Genomic DNA, 15978 nt, shown 5'->3' with positions numbered 1-15978 from the left:
GCACATACTTTGTTGTGGCAAAGTTGGAAAGAAAGTTATTATACAAGTTTATAAAATATTGAAAATAAATGTAAGTGGCACCTAAATTTACATCCGAAATGCAGTTTCTTATTTTCTGATTACATGTATTTATTTTTCATAATATCTTATGAAAATATGTATATTATTCATTTAGACAATTTTACTTGTACAATATTAAATCAAACAATTTCCATAAGTCTAATTATCAGCATTTTCTTAATCAACTGCTATTATAGCATATGTTTTATGATAATTAATGTCATAAAAAAACAATTAAAAAACTCCTTAAGACTTACATGCATCCATCGAATGCTAGAATTGCCAATACCTGCTTCATGACGCCTGTCACTTTTTCAAGGCTTTAATAGAACAGAAAAATCAACATCATAACATATAGAACTAATTATCGCTATCCCTTTACTGTCCCCCAAAGCACATAGGGGGGAACCAATACCACTGACCCCGAGAAACAAATTCGAGTTCCTGGGACAGTGCCTGCTGCAGTCAGAAGTCCTTGAATCCATTCTTGCAGCAGGGGTCAGGTGTCTTCTCTCTTCCAGCTGGGCATTTATGTGGCAGCGCTTTTCCGTGTCAAGACAGTCTCTCCCCTTGTGCGGGGGTTTTTAAGTGTTGGTAGAAAGTTCTAGAAGGTAGGCACTTCCAGTCTTGGGGTGACACTTCAAGAGTCCACCCCGTTCCAACCCCAGCATAACATTTAGGGAGATTACAAAATGGCGACTTGAAGTGGTCTGTTGAAAGAATTTCTCTGAGAGCCTAAGCCTTGCCTCTGACTGCCACCGCTACCTGTTCCTCCAAAAGGGGAGCCCCTCCTGTGATTGACTTCAAAGGTCTTTCCTTTGCCCTTTGTTCTTCATTTGCTGAGCTTTCAATCTCCTGGTGCAATCCAAAGAGTAACGAGCACATGCAGATCCGACCTCCACCCATTTCATTCAAGAGGGTAAGCTGATGTGTGCTATTCAAGATGGTTGCGATTTGAGATTACATTCCAGAAGGGACGTTTATGGGATTCCATTGAAGATGGATTTAGTGCAGAGTTTCATTCCAGATGAAGAGATTATGGTATTTTATTAAGGGAAGCCAGCCTGTGGGGTATCATTGTATACAGAATGTGGTGGAGTTTATTCCAGATGGCCAAACTGCAAGAATTTGTTTAAAGTGACGACCATGCAGGGATTTGGTAAAGATGCCCCCCCCCATTGTTTATTTTGTGATGTCTTCAAATTTCTGTTGTGCTATGACCTTGAAAGGCATTAACGCACTTAAACATCCTAGCTGTGTCATTTAGGACACTTTGCAATGCGTTAATATTTTGTTTATGCAGCAGAGGTATGAGATATTAAAATAATCCTTCCTGAAACAAAACAAGTGATTACTTTGGGTAATTTGGGTGAGTTCCCTTCCTCAAGAAAGGGATGCAGCCTGCCAAGGAGACAAATGTAACAATTAGAGCCCTTTATTATATTTATGTATTTTAGGTAATTTCTAATGGTTTAACCATGGACAAATGTAGATATCAAGCTCTTACATGTTCTATTTTGATTGAATTTTGGGTTCAGCTATATGAGGTTAGTTTTCATTCCCATTATGATTACCTATGTCTCATTGGTGTTACGGGCAAGACATTTTGTGTCCATCCATGTTTCTATGTCTGAGAAATCTGTAGTACAATTGGTTGACAAATGGAAAAATAAGTTGGTCCACTGTTTTAATTCACTCATCTCTATAACATATTGTGTAGTGGCCCTAAATTCACCTCAAATTGGTTATGGCGAGATGGGTGAGTCCTGCGTGGCACCACTGTTATAATCACAAAAATTGGTTTCAGTTTCACGCATGAAAACCATGGATTTGTTTGAGAAGAGAATGAAAACCAAATTAAAACAAGTTTCTTATGACACCACCACCTAGTTGTATTTGCTATAGCAAGGTGCTGTGACCTATAGTTCTGAAATCTGTGGGCAGATCAACATCACTAATAGTTATGGTTCACATCCATCACCCGCTTGCACAATTGCTGACCTCCGCCAAGGCAGTTTCCATTCCTGTATAAGAGCAGAAATCAGATTAGTTATCAAGCAAAAAAGAGTCTCTTTTCATTAATCCCCAAATGACTGAGGGGCATCCCATTGTAGTATCTTTAGATTACCGTAAAATTACTTGATTCGGGGGTTGTGTCTTTATCAAGCATATCTGTTACATATGCACGCTTAAGCATGTCTGGCACAGCTGCCTGTGCAACTGAATATTGGTGTCTTGAATAAGATTAATCATGACAAAGCTGTTACCATTTTTTGATAATCCTAGTTGGTAAAGGGCACGATTACAAGCGGTTGATTTTTAAGTAGAAACTATTTTATCTGCTGTTGGGAGTCGAATTCTAGACACATGTTCTGATGGAGTTGTTCATTAAGAGACTGGGTGTTTCTCTTGGCCAGGGTGATGTCTTTAGTATTTTAAATAATTCTCGGGACTTCAAGCAAGTTAAGCAATCTACACAAAATAAAATATCAGGGCATAACATAGGATATATAATGAATTGTCCTCATAAATACTGGTAGGGTATACCATCTTGTCTGCATTTGTAGCAGTCATCTTGTTCAACTTTACAAAGAACTAGACTTTAAAGCAAAAAGTTCCAGGCTAAACATTTTTTCAAAAGCCTCCTTGCCTGTTTGACTATGCTAAATGTTACTAGTGATAAATTGTTCAGCAGATTTTATAAAACTCAGGGCTAAATGTGCTAAAGAGTGGCATAAAAACAACTCGCTACTTGTGACCAATATTTTTGCAAACAGTATAGAATTCGAAGAACCGGCCTATTTGATTTGAAGCGGATTGTGATCAGATTGACCAATGAGTATTATTTTGGTAAATTGCAACGCACTGTGATTGGTGGCTACTGTAGTGATGGTTGCATGGTAGACTCAGTAAAACACCAAGTTTGTAATTGACGTTTAATGAAGTAAACGTTTTTAAATGCATCCTATATTGCTTATAGTAAAGGGTGGGGTATTTCTATAGAAAAGTTACACTTTTTTTTAACTTGCTTTGAGAAGTGGCAGTGGTCACCTGGACCACTGCCTACTCCCCAATAAAAATTTTTTAACAGTCATAAAGGAGAAAAGATACTAGGAGACTCTTCCATTTTGTGAATGATATACTACTCCCAACTCGGTGATTTTTCACTGTTTTGCGACTGGTTTGAAGTTGTAAAACCGGATATGTCATACAAGATACCAAATCAATATGATGTCGGAATCCCATTTTAGGCGTTGGTAAAAGTTTACTGACTCCTAGAATGAGATTAGTACATTGTAAAAAGCATTTTTGCGCCAACAAACTCTGAATTAGTATATTTACCAACAAAGAAAATTCTTAATACAATCAGCTCTTAATCTTTGCTTGTAAGAGGATTATAAATGTGTGAGTCAAATCTTCTGGAACTCGAACAACCCAAATTTCAGATGAATTGAGGTCTTACGTTTGAGGATCATTTATGTGGATACTTTTCTTTTTTTAAATGTGTCTATGGGGTAGTAAGTCTTCTGTAGGGAAAGATCCTGATCCTCACACCAATAGGGTTGTACAACATTAAAAGAAAATTTAGCAGCTGCTGAGATAGATGCTGTGCTACTGTGTGCACTCCACTCTCCACCCATCTTCAAGTCGGTTTACAGTGTTGTGTGTTGAAAGGAATCTGGTAGGAAGATTCAGCAGGTTCCACGGGCTGCCCACCTCTGCCTTTTAACCTAGCCTAAATAGGATCATATAGATGGGTAAATATGATACCATCCAGGTACAAATAAACAAGATGCTTAATTGTATTATCAGTTAATGTTAACCTCTTCTGTGTTCAAGACTTTCTTTCCTCATTATCTTGGATGATTGCTTTCCATTGAGGATTTGCATGATCTGACTTATTAAACATAGATGTCTTAACTTCTAAACTGGAGTCCTGCTCATCAAGCGTCAATCTGAAAGATGTCCCTTCTTCAGAATAGTATTGTAGATGGCCACACCTTAAGGTTTATACGAAACAGCTTTGAAGGTGGATAATCTGCTGAAATTGATTAGGTATTGTCAGCATTTGGAGTTTTACGAAATATTGACCCCTGCAGGGATTATTTCATGATGGCTCCCAAGCATGCAGCCTTCCTTTGATATCTCATGCCAATTCTTGAACTGGGTCTCTTAATCCAACAAAGAGAGGTGAGAGATCTGTCTGTTTGGACTCTTCTGTTGGCCTGGGAATCATGGGTGGCCTCTCCACCTTGGTGTACTTTGTTTCTCCAAATGTTTTACACCCTATGCAAAGCTTGCCATCTCCAACTAAACTGTTCTTTCCTGTATTGATACATTTATTTTATCTATTGTAGTTAGTAAAGTATGAAACCTTGCATGTCTTGATATCTTACCAAATACACAATACTAATGTTTAATCTTAAAACATTCTAATCATTCATTTTACCTAAAAATAAAATAAAGAAGTGATTGAAAATGGCCTTCACTTCAGCAGTAATTTCTGGTAGGTTTCTCAGCCATCTCCCTCCTGGTGGCATTCCTTTGCTTTTGCAACTTTGTTTCTTCATCAGAGCACTGTTGTTCTTCTGTTGGCCTTTGACTGTTTGCTAGATTTGTGGTGACCTACGTCAATGTGTATTAAAAAGAGGAGGTAGTGACAGTTGATCCACTTTGCTCTCACCAGACAATGGTTTAATGCATCTACAGAAGTGTCTCTTGGTGTTCTATGTAATAAACCACAGCATTGGATTAACAAAAGCTCATAGTACTGTCTCTGGTGGTTTAGTGAGTTGGTGCTAATAGTTTCACTTCCACTGAGGTCTCATTTTCTCTTGTCTTTTTCCTCAGATGCTGCGTCTATTGTTGAAGCTCCTTCCTCTGCTCCTAGTTACTCAAGCTTCCAGAGGCACCATCATAAACAGCACCACAGGTATGATTCTGAGCCAACTGAGTATCTGGATGTCTTCCTTCTTTAAGTGAGATTGTTTTCATATCCCTCTATCTTCACCTTGTGTACACAGGTATAATCTCTGACCTCACTGCATACCTGAACACCTTCCCTCTTTCAATGCATCTTTCCTCCCTTCTCACTATCTCCAACTCTTGGTATTTCACCATGTTCTTCCACCACTCATGTCCTACTTCTCTTTTACTGTATACACTGTGTCATCTATAAAGCATTATGTACTGAAACAGGCCTATCCTCCATTTATGCTTTCTGTTTCTGAACCTTTCTGGTTCCAAACCCCATCTTGACTTACACACCCACCTACTTCTACCTACCACACCTCCACTCCCAGATGTCAGATCGCCATGTAAATGTAAATGTAAATGTATTTGAGCTTATATAGCGCACAGCTACCCACAAAGGGTTTCCCGGCGCTTGCTTAGGGAACCGGTCCTGGTATTCCCCTGTGAGATAACCCCAGCAGGGTATCCACAAGGTGAAAGCCAGGCATCCCGCCGCGAGGGGCTGTTGTGGAGATTAAGCAAGCTATTGCCCAGAGTCGCAGAGTGTGAACCCGTGAGTCGAGAAGGCACCGGAGCGAGAATTATCGAGTCCGTGAAATTTTTGAGCCCAAGACCCGCCGAGGCGGGGAATTGAACCCTGGTCCAGGGCCGATCTCAGCTTCCAGGTCTGCCGCCTCTAACCCCTGAGCCACACTTCTCCACTTCTCCGCCATGCACCCCCATTTGTCCTCATTTTCTATTTTACCCATTGTTATTTGCTGTTTTTGTAACCCAGCTTTTCCAGTCCTACCTACAGACTTATCCCACTTATCCCTCTCTTAAGCTTCGACCAGTCCTTGTTTCTTTGATTTCATTGACCTATATCCAACTGTGACCCAATACTCTTTTCCACTTTTTGCGCCTAGGCTCAGCTATCACCATATCTTCCTTCTGCAGGTCTTAATATGTCCCCCTCTTTTAACTTTCCCATATTGATACATAGCTGTGGAGCGCCCACTAAAACATCTTCTCATTACCTCTTCATACAGCTCTTATACATGGTCTGTCCTCACATCACCCCATTAAACCTCCATATTTCTGTCCTGAGATTTCCTAATTTCCCATTGCATGTGGCTTTCTTCCCATCCCATGCCCTAAAAGCTGTTTTATCATTTCCACCTTGTTTTTTTATATAAGACTGCTGCCTCTCCTCCACTTCTGTGCCCCAATGAAGGCTTCCTCCAGGCAGAGGTAGTAGAACTAAGATACAGTATGACTCAGAAAACTCAATGCTCACTTAGATCTATATCTTTGATAACAATGGGTCTTACTCTTTTTACTGCTGGTAGGTAAAGAAAGGTTTTAAAATACTGAAAACAAAACAGGCAATCCAACTATTTTTGGGGTTGGAAAAAGACACCAGTTTTGTAACAGTGATGTAGTATATATATAATTAAAATTACAGTGAAATATGTTATTTTACGATATGGTGACCGTCAGTCCTCAACGATCTCCAAAATACTGTGGTCTTTAATATTTACTATGAGTCTTATGTACAGTCCCTGTTTAATGAAGCTGAAGGTGCCAGACAGAATGTCACAACGTTTCTGATTTTTTATGATATGTCAACCATTTGTACTAAATTCTCCGTTGCCTTGGGAGTGAATTCCAAGACTTACCAGCCCCTACAGAGAACGCCTTATCTTGATAAGTTGGCATTCATGTTTTGAGAGCATCCAGTAGGGTTGAATTTGTGGAGCATACTGCATATTCAATTGTCTTTTTTATTATAACCAACTTTATTGAAAAGGTTTGCGACAACACACATAACGCAGGGTAAGATCGACAAACATGCATGACAGAGCAGCAGCCCAAACATCAATAATATATAACATTGCAATATCAGATCAATAGACCGTAATAGCCACACAATTATCCCGATATACATACATGCTTCTTAGGACAGCCACTAGCTTTAAAGATTGGCTTCACCTGGTGGGCACACCAATCCACCCCTGCACGCCAGCCATCTCCTAATCGTCTGCGCTTCTGTTGTTTCAATGTGTGAGCCGGTATGGCTACCAAGCAAGCCATCCCTAGAAACACACATTGCGCTCTAGGGCCCCCTACTTCCTCCATCAGCCCAAGTAGCGCAGTGTGAGGCATTAACTCCAGGGAGGGACCCAGGACCGTGGACACGATTTGACCCACCTCCTGCCAAAAGGGCCTCAGCTCCAGACACTCCCAGGCTACATGTTAGAAATCCACTGCGGGAAGCGCTGCGCGAATCCCGCTTGTGCACCAGGAAGCGAATGTTATTTAAGCGCCTCAGTATAAGATATGTTGCATGCAAGTAGTTGAATTGAACCATACACAGCTGCGTCAAAATCGCCAGCTCTCTAGGCACCATGTAAGCCTCCCTCCATTCATCCTCATCCAACTCCTCCACCCATGACATCATCTCTGCCTGGCCTTCTCCAGTCTGACTTGGCAGTGGATCACTAGTGATCGATAGAAAGCTGAAGTTGCCGCCTTACCAAGCTACCCTTGGAAAATCTTCACTCTGGCGGATTACATTCGGTCAAAAGAAAATTCCAGAATGTCCTGAGCTAGCAGGGCGTGGCGCAGTTGGAGATACTGAAAGAACTGCGAGTTGGACAAAGAGTACTTGGCTACAACTCTTGAAATTTCATAATGTTCCCCCCTTATAAACATCTCCCAGGTACGAGATCTCAAGGGGATCCCAAGGCAGGAACCCCTCTAGGGTCGAGAGTTGACCAAACCAAGGGCCCGATGTAGGTCACCAAATACCGGTCGGTAACGGCCGAATTCGGCCGTTACCGACCGTTATTTGGTGATTGAGATGTAGGGGGCTATGTTTTACAGAATCGGTAAATTTACCGATTAGGTAAATTTACAGAATCTGTAAAATACCGAATCGGTAATTTTACCGATTCCGAATATTCCTGATGTAGGTAGCACTGTTTCCAGTGCTACAGGCCTTTCAGATTCGGTATTTTACCACCCAATCCAATTGGATAAATATTGGGTAAAATACCGAATCCAGGTGTGCATGCACATGTGTGCATGCACACCTATGCCATGTGACAGACAGACATGCCCTTAGGGCATGTCTGTGTGCCACATGGCACACATGCCTGTATTTGGGGTGCCAGAGGGTGTCAAAGTGACACCCCCTGCACCCTTGCTGGAATCGGTATTTACCAAATCGGTAAATACCGATTCGGTAATGCCCATTGATTCCTATGGGCTTCAATGCCCATTGGAATCAATGGGCATTACCGAATCGGTATTTACAGAATCGGTAAATACCGAATCTTAAGGATTCGGTATTTACCGAGTCTGTATTACCTACATCCCCCCCCCCTCTATTTTACCACTTCTTAAATACCGATTCGGTATCATTCGGTATTTAAGAAGTTGTAAAATAAAATTACCTACATCGGGCCCCAAGTTCCCAGCCATAAAGGGGTCGTTCGAGGCATGTGGGCTGCTGAATTCATATCTGTGCATAGATCGCCGCCTAGTGTTGGGTCCGGATTATTGCACATTGTTGTCCTGGAAGAGTCTTCGAAGTATCACGAGATAGGTGGCTCCTCCCCTGGACTACAGTGCGCATGGGCATCGACTCCATCCCCAGATTGTTTTTTTCCGCCATTGGGTTCGGATGTGTTTCGGTTCCCTCTGTAGGAATCGATAGTTGTTTAACTTTCTTTACTTGAGACCAAAAGGTCTTTAGGACTCGCGTCGGTATTGTCTATCGGTCGGGTTGGTTTATTCATCGGCTCCGATCAACTGCTGCCCTTCCGCGTGCTGTCGGCGTGGACGGGCCTACACGACGCTCCAGACTACTTCATCATGGAACGAAGTCCATTTAAGAGGTGCCCAGTGTGTGCCTCAAAGTACCCGCACATCGACATGCACCCTGTGTGCAACAAGTGCTTGTCGCCGGACCACGACGAGGCCAAGTGTATGGCCTGCTCCAAGTTCCGGTCGAAGAAAACTCTCAAGCTACGTCGGGCCGCAAGACTGCAGGCCCAGAGTTCGGCACCCCCACCGGCGAACATCTTTGAAGAGGATGTTGACGACGACACCATCCAAAATGTCTCGGACTCTAACCCGGCGTCGGAGGTCGAAGAAGACTACGACGCGGAAGACGAAGAGTTCGAGGAAGTCGTCGAGGAGGTAGGGGACGACGACGGGGCCATTGCCACCGTAGAGGATAGCTCAGAGGAGGAGCTTCCTCACACTGACTCCGGGGCCACCCAACATGATAAGGCCCAGGTAGAGGGATCGCCTTCGGGCCTTACCCAAGACCTCAAAACTCGTCCCACGGCTCCGCCTCCTGGCCCGGCCACGGACATTGGTGCGGCTCCACTCCCGGTCCAGAAACCGAAAGTGAAACCATCGGGGTCGACGCCATCTGTATCGAAACCGAAAGTGCAAGTCGCACTGGTTGGATCGAAGGCTTCGGAGGCCTCGGCGCCGAAGAAATCCAAGATGGCCGTCGAGCTCAAGAGCCACGCCAAAATGGCTGATCCGAAGACTCCGGTGTCGAAGCCAAAGGCGAAGACGCCCGACGCGGCTGCGTCGGCGCCGAAGTTGGTTGACGCTCTGAAGAGTCGCGTCGACGCCAAGAAGGTCGATGACCATCAGAAGGCCCCAAAGAAGCGTCAGGACGACCCCAAGTCTCTGGCTGCACCGCTCCCAGTCGACAAGGCCAAAGGGGGTGCTGCGTCGGCTCCGAAGACTGCGGCTTTGGTTGCCGACCCGAATCCGGCCTCGGAGGACTCGCTCGAGCCGGTCCATCCCTCCGCCTCACTCATCAAGAAGGTCACGGAGTCCCTTCAGCGTATTCGGGAGGGGGCCGCGGCGCTCGAGCCGAAGGACACTGTGCCGCCCAAGCCTCCACAGAAACTGGCGAAGGCGCAGGCGCCGATTCACTTCACGCTGCCGCCAAGGACGGCGCTGAAAGCTTTCACTGCGAAACCTGGGGTCGGAGTGCCCTTGAAGCTGGTTTCTACGCCAAAGTCATCATTGGTGGTTCCAAAGCCACGGCTCCAACCACTAGCAGAGGAGGAGCGTCGAGAGGTCATCATCGACGCCAACACAGGCAAGCTCTCTCTCCTTAAACGGAAAATCACCCCGGAGCCAGTGTTGGAGCATTTCCCCATTCCCCTTAAAAAGAAGTTGGACTCTGCGGGTGCATCTGCCCCTGTGGAGCCTGCATCTCCACAAGGTCGGGAGCTCTCACCCACTCATTCTATCGCTGGTGAGGGTGACGGAGATGAAGAAGAGGATGAGTATGCTTATCCAGTTTACTCAGACCCAGAAGATGTCAATGAGCCATGGTCTGCCGGGGGCGATCCTGAGGACCCTCATTCGGGACATGAGCCACAGCTTTTTGCTGCAAAAACTTCTCCAACGGAGGACTCCGCAGCCTTCAACGCTCTCATTGAAAGAGCTGCAGCCAATCATGACGTCGACCTCCATGCAGACCCAGTGGATGTCGATTTTCTTTTTGACACTTTCTCAGTGGCTGAAAAAACTGTCAAGACATTGCCAATGCTCAAGGGCGTGCTCAAACATGCACCAGAGGTTTTCAAGGAGCCCTCCCGGGCAAGAGTCATCAATCCTCGCATTGACAAGAAATACAAGGCAGCGCCCACTGATCCAACGTACATCAAGGGACAGTTGCCACTAGACTCTTTGGTTGTCTCCAACGCACGTAAACGAGCCAACTCACAAACCACGGGTGATGCTCCTCCCCCAGGCAAGGAATCAAAAGTGTTTGAGGCATCAGGGAAACGTATTGCTGCGCAGGCAGCTAATATGTGGCGCATATCGAACACGCAGGCGCTACTTGCACGCTACGACAGGGCACACTATGACACCCTAGAAACTCTTCTACAGCACTTGCCAGATCAGTATAAGGAGGCTGCTGAAATGTTGATTCAGGAGGGGAAACTTATTACCAATGCCTCAATTAAGCGTGCTCTAGATGTGTCTGATACCGCCTCACGAGCAATAAATACTAGCGTTCTGCTGCGCCGGCATGCATGGCTAAGAATATCAGGCTTTAAACCAGACATTCAGACTACCATCCTTAACCAAACAGTAAATCCAGACCACCTGTTTGGCCCAGAAGTGGATGCCACCCTTGAAAAAATGAAAAAGGACACTGACACTGCTAAACCTATGGGTGCCCTACAGTCCCAGCAGTTTCGGGGTGGTTCCTTTCGCCGCTCCAATAACAGAGGCACCTCAAGGGGTCAAGCGTCACAATCCACACAATTCTATAAAAGTAACACCCAATCCTCATATACCAACAAGGGTAGGGGTGGATACCATGGCAACAACGTCAAGGGCAGAGGACGTGGAAATAACAGCTCCAGGTCCTCCACCACCAGCAAACAGTGACGCCTTGTCACTGCCCCCCGACCACACAACACCGGTCGGGGGAGACTCCAGCAGTTCCTGCCCGTGTGGAGGTCCATCACCACAGACAGGTGGGTCAAATCTCTTATCCAATACGGTTATTGTCTGGAACTCACTTCCACTCCACCAAACATACCTCCAAAGAACCGTCCTATGTCCGGCGAGCACTTGCACTTGTTGCAGCAGGAAGTTCAAGTCATGCTGCAAAAAGGGGCAATAGAGCTCGTTCCACTGCAAGAAAGGGGAACAGGGGTTTACTCCCTGTACTTTCTAATCCCAAAGAAGGACGGATCTCTCAGGCCCATCCTAGACCTCAGACCTCTCAACTCGTACATTCTGTCAGAGCATTTTCATATGCTTACTCTGCAGCAGGTTCTCCCACTGCTTCAGCAAGGGGACTTCCTGGCAACTCTGGACCTCAAGGATGCATACTTTCACATCCCTCTGCATCCTTCACACAGAAAATATCTAAGGTTCACCATTCAAAACCAGCACTACCAGTTCAAGGTTCTGCCCTTTGGGGTCACCACGGCGCCCAGGGTTTTCACAAAGTGCCTGGCGACAGTGGCGGCGCATCTAAGACGTCAGAACATCCACGTCTACCCCTATCTGGACGACTGGCTCATTCAAGCAAAGTCGGACAAGCAGTGCGCCGACCACGTGTCCCAAACCATTCACCTTCTGGACGATCTGGGGTTCTCACTGAATTACCCAAAGTCCCATCTCCAGCCCGATCACATACGGCAATATCTGGGTGCGACCATAAACACTCTGGCGGCTACAGCACAGCGAATTCAGTGAGGATCAACAGCATTCAATCGCTGATCCAAAAATTCAGACCTCAACACTCACTTCCAGCACGAGTGTTCATGCAGTTGATTGGCATGATGGCCTCCTGCATCTCCATTGTCCCGCACGCGAGACTACATATGCGTCCGCTTCATGAGTGCTTGGCACGTCAGTGGACTCAGGCTCATGGACAATTAAAAGACCTAGTGTTGGTGAGCGGTGGGGCATACAACTCTCTGCATTGGTGGAATCCACAAAACCTTTGCAAGGGCCGACCGTTCCAGGAGCCTGTGCCACAGATTATCCTGACGACGGACGCTTCTCTCCAGGGTGGGGGAGCGCATGTACTCCATTACACAGTGCAGGGACTATGGACACTACAGCAGAAGAAGATGCACATCAATGTGTTGGAACTGATGGCAATCTTCATGGCCTTAAAGGCGTTCAAAGTACATCTGTGCAACAAGGTCGTGTTGATCCGGACGGACAACATGACGGCCATGTACTACATTCAGAAACAGGGAGGGACACACTCTCCGCAGCTGTCTCATCTGGCTCAGAGCATGTGGAAGTGGGCCATTCAGAGGAACATCTTCCTCATGGCAGAACACCTCCCAGGCAAGGACAATCAGATGGCGGACCTGCTCAGCAGGCACAGCCACCAGATGCACGAGTGGGAGATACATCCATCAGTACTCCAGCCGTACTTTCAGACATGGGGTCATCCAGAAATAGACCTGTTCGCCACAAGGGAGAACGCAAAATGCCAAAGCTTCGCCGCCAGGTTCCCACACCCACAATCGCAGGGCAATGCGATATGGATGAATTGGTCAGGCAAATTTGCGTACGCTTTTCCCCCAGCACCCCTGATACCGCTGGTGGCACGCAAGCTCAGGCAGCACTCGATGACTCTCATCCTGGTTGCTCCAATGTGGGCTCGCCAACCATGGTACACCACGTTTCTGGAACTGTCCGTGGTACCGCATCAAAGGCTTCGTCTCACACCCAGCCTTCTGACGCAGAGCCATGGCGACATTCAGCACCCAGATCTGCAACAGCTCAACCTGGCGATCTGGCTCCTGAAGTCCTAGAGTTTGGCTACCTTAACCTTCCTCCAAATTGCATGGACATCATTCGGGAGGCAAGAAAGCCTCCCGAAACCACAACATCAATCCACTATTCAGAACATCATCTGTTACCTGTTTCATCTGTACCAGTGTAATTTGGCATATACTTCCATCCGCATTCACCTGTCTGCGATGGCCGCATACCTCCAAAATAGACAGCACCTTTCACTTTTCAAGGTGCCTGCTATCAAGGCTTTTCTGGAAGGACTCAAAAGGGTCATTCCACCACGGACCCCTCCAGCTCCAGAGTGGAACTTCAATGTGGTTCTTACAAGACTGATGGGTCCTCCCTTTGAGCCACTACATTCCTGCGAACTTCAGTTCTTGACTTGGAAGGTGGCTTTCCTAGTAGCAATTACATCGCTACGGAGAGTTAGTGAGCTGCAGGCCCTCACAATCCAGGAGCCATTCTTCCAGGTTCATGCTAACAGGGTAGTGCTCCGCACTAACCCTAAATTTCTACCCAAGGTTGTGTCTCAATTCCACATAAACCAAACAATTGAGTTGCCAGTGTTTTTTCAAAATCCTGAGTCACTGGCGGAGCGGATGCTCCACACCCTTGACGTCAAGAGGGCCCTGATGTATTACATTGACAGGACCAAGGATTTTAGAAAAACTAAGCAGCTTTTCGTTGCCTTTGCGTCACACCACAAAGGTAACGCTATTTCCAAGGCTGGTATTGCTAGGTGGATCGTGAAATGTATTCAAATCTGTTATGCAAAAGCAAAACGAACTCTTACAATTCCACCAAGAGCCCACTCCACCAGAAAGTTGGGGGCCTCTATGGCCTTCCTTGGAAACATTCCCTTAGAGGACATATGTAGAGCAGCCACATGGTCTACCACACATACATTTACAAAACATTACTGTGTAGACGTGCACTCTAAACAGCAAGCAGCTGTAGGGCAGGCTGTTCTCAAGACACTTTTCCAAACTGCTGCAGCTGGCACGGGCGGCCGCCGCTAATGGAGGGACTGCTATGTATTCTATGCACAGATATGAATTCAGCAGCCCACATGCCTCGAACTGCAAATGCTACTTACCAGTATGCATCTGTTCTTGGCATGTAGGGCTGCTGACATTCATATCGCCCGCCCTCCTCCCCGGCGCCTGTAGCAGCTGCAGTGTTTACATGCATTTCATGCCATGGTCATCACTCACAAAGTTCACTCCATCTCGGCCACAATGGCTAAAAACAATCTGGGGCATCACAGTGTATGAGCCACACCAGGGGCTGTATAACCAAGGCAAACAGAAATGGTGACAGTGGGCACTCCTGGCGCATGTCACGCTCGATGGAAAATGCAGGAGACATGACCCCATCCACCTGGACCTGAGTTGTCGGGGAATGATACGGGAGCCAAACCATTTTGGGGAACCTCTCTCCCAGGTCAGTCCGCCAAAGAGCCAAATCCATAAAGGCCCACAACACTGTTTCAAACGCTTTAGTGAAATCAACTGGCAAAAGTGCCAGCATGCTCATCAAGGGTGGGCACTCTGGACTCCTAATACAATGACACGTGCTACGGTCTGACATGAATCCACATTGATCCTGGTCGATTAGGTGGGGCAAGGCCCTTACTAAACTGTACAGCTAACACTTTTGCATAGATCCTAATATCAGGGTTGATCAGCAGAATCGGCCCTAAGGAGACCTTCCTCGTGCAGGACTACGATTGTGGCGCAATCCAGTTCTGGTGGAAAGGACCTTTGCTGCAGAGCAGCTGTGTAGGAATTCAGCAGATGGGGCACATGATGTCCCGGAAGCGTTTATAATATTCACTGGTATAGCCATCTGGGACAGCGGTCTTCCCAGCTTGCAATCCCTCAAGCATTCACCTCCTCAAGCGTCAGAGTTTGATCTAGCTCTTGAGCCAAGTCATTTGGTATAGTCAGCAGTGGTATACTGTCTAGCAGGGAATTTGTGATTTCTGTTGGGGGAGGAAGGCATTGCGAACATAACCCCTGATAAAAATCCACAAAGGTTTGAGCAGTTGCAGGGAGCTCCTCGTAGGGGCATCACGCCGAATCCCAAATCGCCAGGACCACTCAGTCGGAGTCTCTGCAGGTCGCTGGCCAATACAGCAATTTACTGGATTTATCGCCCGAGGCATGCACCCTCTGTGTAGAGGCTCTCTAGCATTGTCTGGCCACCTCCAAAGAGACTTGCAACAGTTCTGTACAGGCTATGGCTAAGACACGACGGGAATGCTCAGTGTCCCGAAGGCGGAGCGCGGCTTCCACTCATAAGATCTGGGCCTCTTAATCAGTCAGGCGCACTATCCGGAGCGCCTCGGCCTGATGGACATAGCCTTTAATACGGCCTTCAGGGAAGGCTTGCTAGCCACCCATACCATCACTGCCTAAGCTACCGAGCCCACATTGGGCTAAAAAAAACTGCAGCAGGTCCTCCTTGACCAAGGCCTCGCAATCTGAATTTTACAGGTGCCAAGCATTGAGCCTCCATGCAGGGCGCAAGACAGGGGATTGAGCTCCCTATGGCAACAACAACGGGGCATGATTAGAAATACCACGTGGGAGAATACAAACCGACTGAACCAAGAGAAGATCTGCTGCCGGTAACCACACC

At 46.4% G+C, this 15978-nt stretch overlaps 1 protein-coding gene across 3 annotated transcripts in view; it reads left to right on the top strand.

Annotated features, from left to right (window-relative positions):
- GABBR1 (gamma-aminobutyric acid type B receptor subunit 1) overlaps nucleotides 1-15978 on the top strand; it is a 750676-nt gene that overhangs the window by 203998 nt on the left and 530700 nt on the right. For all 3 annotated transcript variants that reach the window (XR_015296080.1, XM_086924382.1, XM_086924381.1), the window contains one exon: nucleotides 4912-4993. Coding sequence is in view for 2 of the 3 variants with exons in the window: in XM_086924382.1 (XP_086780508.1) it covers nucleotides 4912-4993 (82 nt within the window). In the remaining variant the exon portion in view is untranslated. The remainder of the gene's footprint in view (nucleotides 1-4911; nucleotides 4994-15978) is intronic.

This window comes from Lissotriton vulgaris, chromosome 5, assembly GCF_964263255.1.
Source record: "Lissotriton vulgaris chromosome 5, aLisVul1.2, whole genome shotgun sequence".
NCBI classification, from domain to species: Eukaryota; Metazoa; Chordata; class Amphibia; order Caudata; family Salamandridae; genus Lissotriton; species Lissotriton vulgaris.
Note: the sequence above shows the minus strand (reverse complement) of the source record. Positions and strands in the feature narration are given on the sequence as shown.